Raw genomic sequence first — 1399 nt, 5'->3', positions numbered from 1 at the left:
ACATAAACTATTCTACTTATATTCTACTTATTCTGCTAACTCTACAAGATTTGAGTCCCCTCCACCAAAATAACCATTTTACATATGCCAGACTTCTGATCAGTGTACAAATCCACCTTCCACTTACTGCTTAGCTAACTATTCTCCCGAGTGTCTGGCTCTGATCCCTGGAATATTCCCAAATCCATGACTTTGGCTTATTTATGTCTAGAGTCCAGGACGGGGGGAAAAAATCTTTTGGACAAAAAGAAAGGCAAACGACTTGAACCTTTTAGAAGGAGAGCTGGGGGTCTTTTTCTGGAACAAGGTACAAGGCACCCAGAAACGTCACTAGCTTTGTCTCAGGGAGAAAGTCCCAGAAGTGGACAGGAAAGTATGTTGCTCTTAACATTCAAAAGAAAAGCAAGTAGATTTCTAGATCAAGTTAAGCCATCGTGTTTGTCATCTAATCTAGAATTATAAAATCCACAATATAATTGTTACTGTGCTGTCATTGCATAAGGACAAAAATATTGTTTTCAACAGCCCTTTGTGAGGAATGTGAGAAACTCCTAATTGGTCACTCTTCAAAGCACCCAAAACCTACCACTGCCAGGTTCCCTGGCATTGAAGCGCGGGTCAGCCTGCAATATAAAAGGGCTGGTCCCAGTGAAAACTGACGCAAGCCCTCAAACTGGAATAATAAAGGCTTTGCACAAACAACCACCTACGGTCATAGTCGTCGGTCCCTCCGCACCCCCTCAACCGCAGCAGGTGTCCACACCCTCCCCTGCACCGGGCGAGGAGTGGCTCGGAGCAGGCAAGGTGCTCCAAGTGGAGAAGTTAAATTCTTCCCAAATACCACACCCGGGCAGCGTCCAGGTTTTAAACACTCCCAGGAGGGCCTCCCCGCGGCGACACTCGTTCCCTCGGGTAAAGACTACCAAGGGACATGGCTGCCCGCTCCCTGCCAAGCTTGGGGCACCAGGGACACCGGGCAGAACCGACAGAGAAGCTGGGGGATGGGAGGGAAACGGGCTGAGGAGAGGGCGGGGCAGAAGGAGCAGGGGCAACTAGAGCACACGTTCTAAACTCGGGGTCACCCTGACCCCTGACCTCTACCCGAGCTAGCAGGCCACAAGAAGTCGGGGTGGTCAGCCCCGGTCCCCAAACCTCGATGCCCGGATGCCAAGCTCCAGGTCAACCTGCGCCTGATGGCGTGCAGGCCAGTCGGGCCTGTCGGAGCCCGTGACCTTCGCCAAGGCTCGCACTGGGACGACAGAGGTCGGTGGGAGAGTCGCCGGCTCCGGCCCTCCCGTGTGGACTCACCGCCCGCCGCAGCTGCCCAGGGGCTGCCGCTCGGAACATGCTGTCTGTTCCCGTCCGCCCACCGCAAGCTCACGGCAACCGGGAACCGCAC

General features: G+C 53.5%; 1 protein-coding gene across 1 annotated transcript in view; it reads right to left on the bottom strand.

The window, feature by feature from the left end:
* Nucleotides 1-1393, bottom strand: part of ETFA (electron transfer flavoprotein subunit alpha) — an 83474-nt gene extending 82081 nt beyond the window's left edge. Inside the window, exon 1 of the mRNA XM_004711981.2 lies at nt 1309-1393. Within this exon, the coding sequence (XP_004712038.1) occupies nt 1309-1347 (39 nt within the window). The 5' untranslated portion in view covers nt 1348-1393. The remainder of the gene's footprint in view (nt 1-1308) is intronic.
* Nucleotides 1394-1399: the final 6 nt, after the last annotated feature.

The sequence above is a fragment of the Echinops telfairi genome, unplaced genomic scaffold, assembly GCF_000313985.2.
Source record: "Echinops telfairi isolate 266 unplaced genomic scaffold, ASM31398v2 ScPeMD7_7475;HRSCAF=8513, whole genome shotgun sequence".
Lineage (NCBI taxonomy): Eukaryota > Metazoa > Chordata > Mammalia > Afrosoricida > Tenrecidae > Echinops > Echinops telfairi.
Note: the sequence above shows the minus strand (reverse complement) of the source record. Positions and strands in the feature narration are given on the sequence as shown.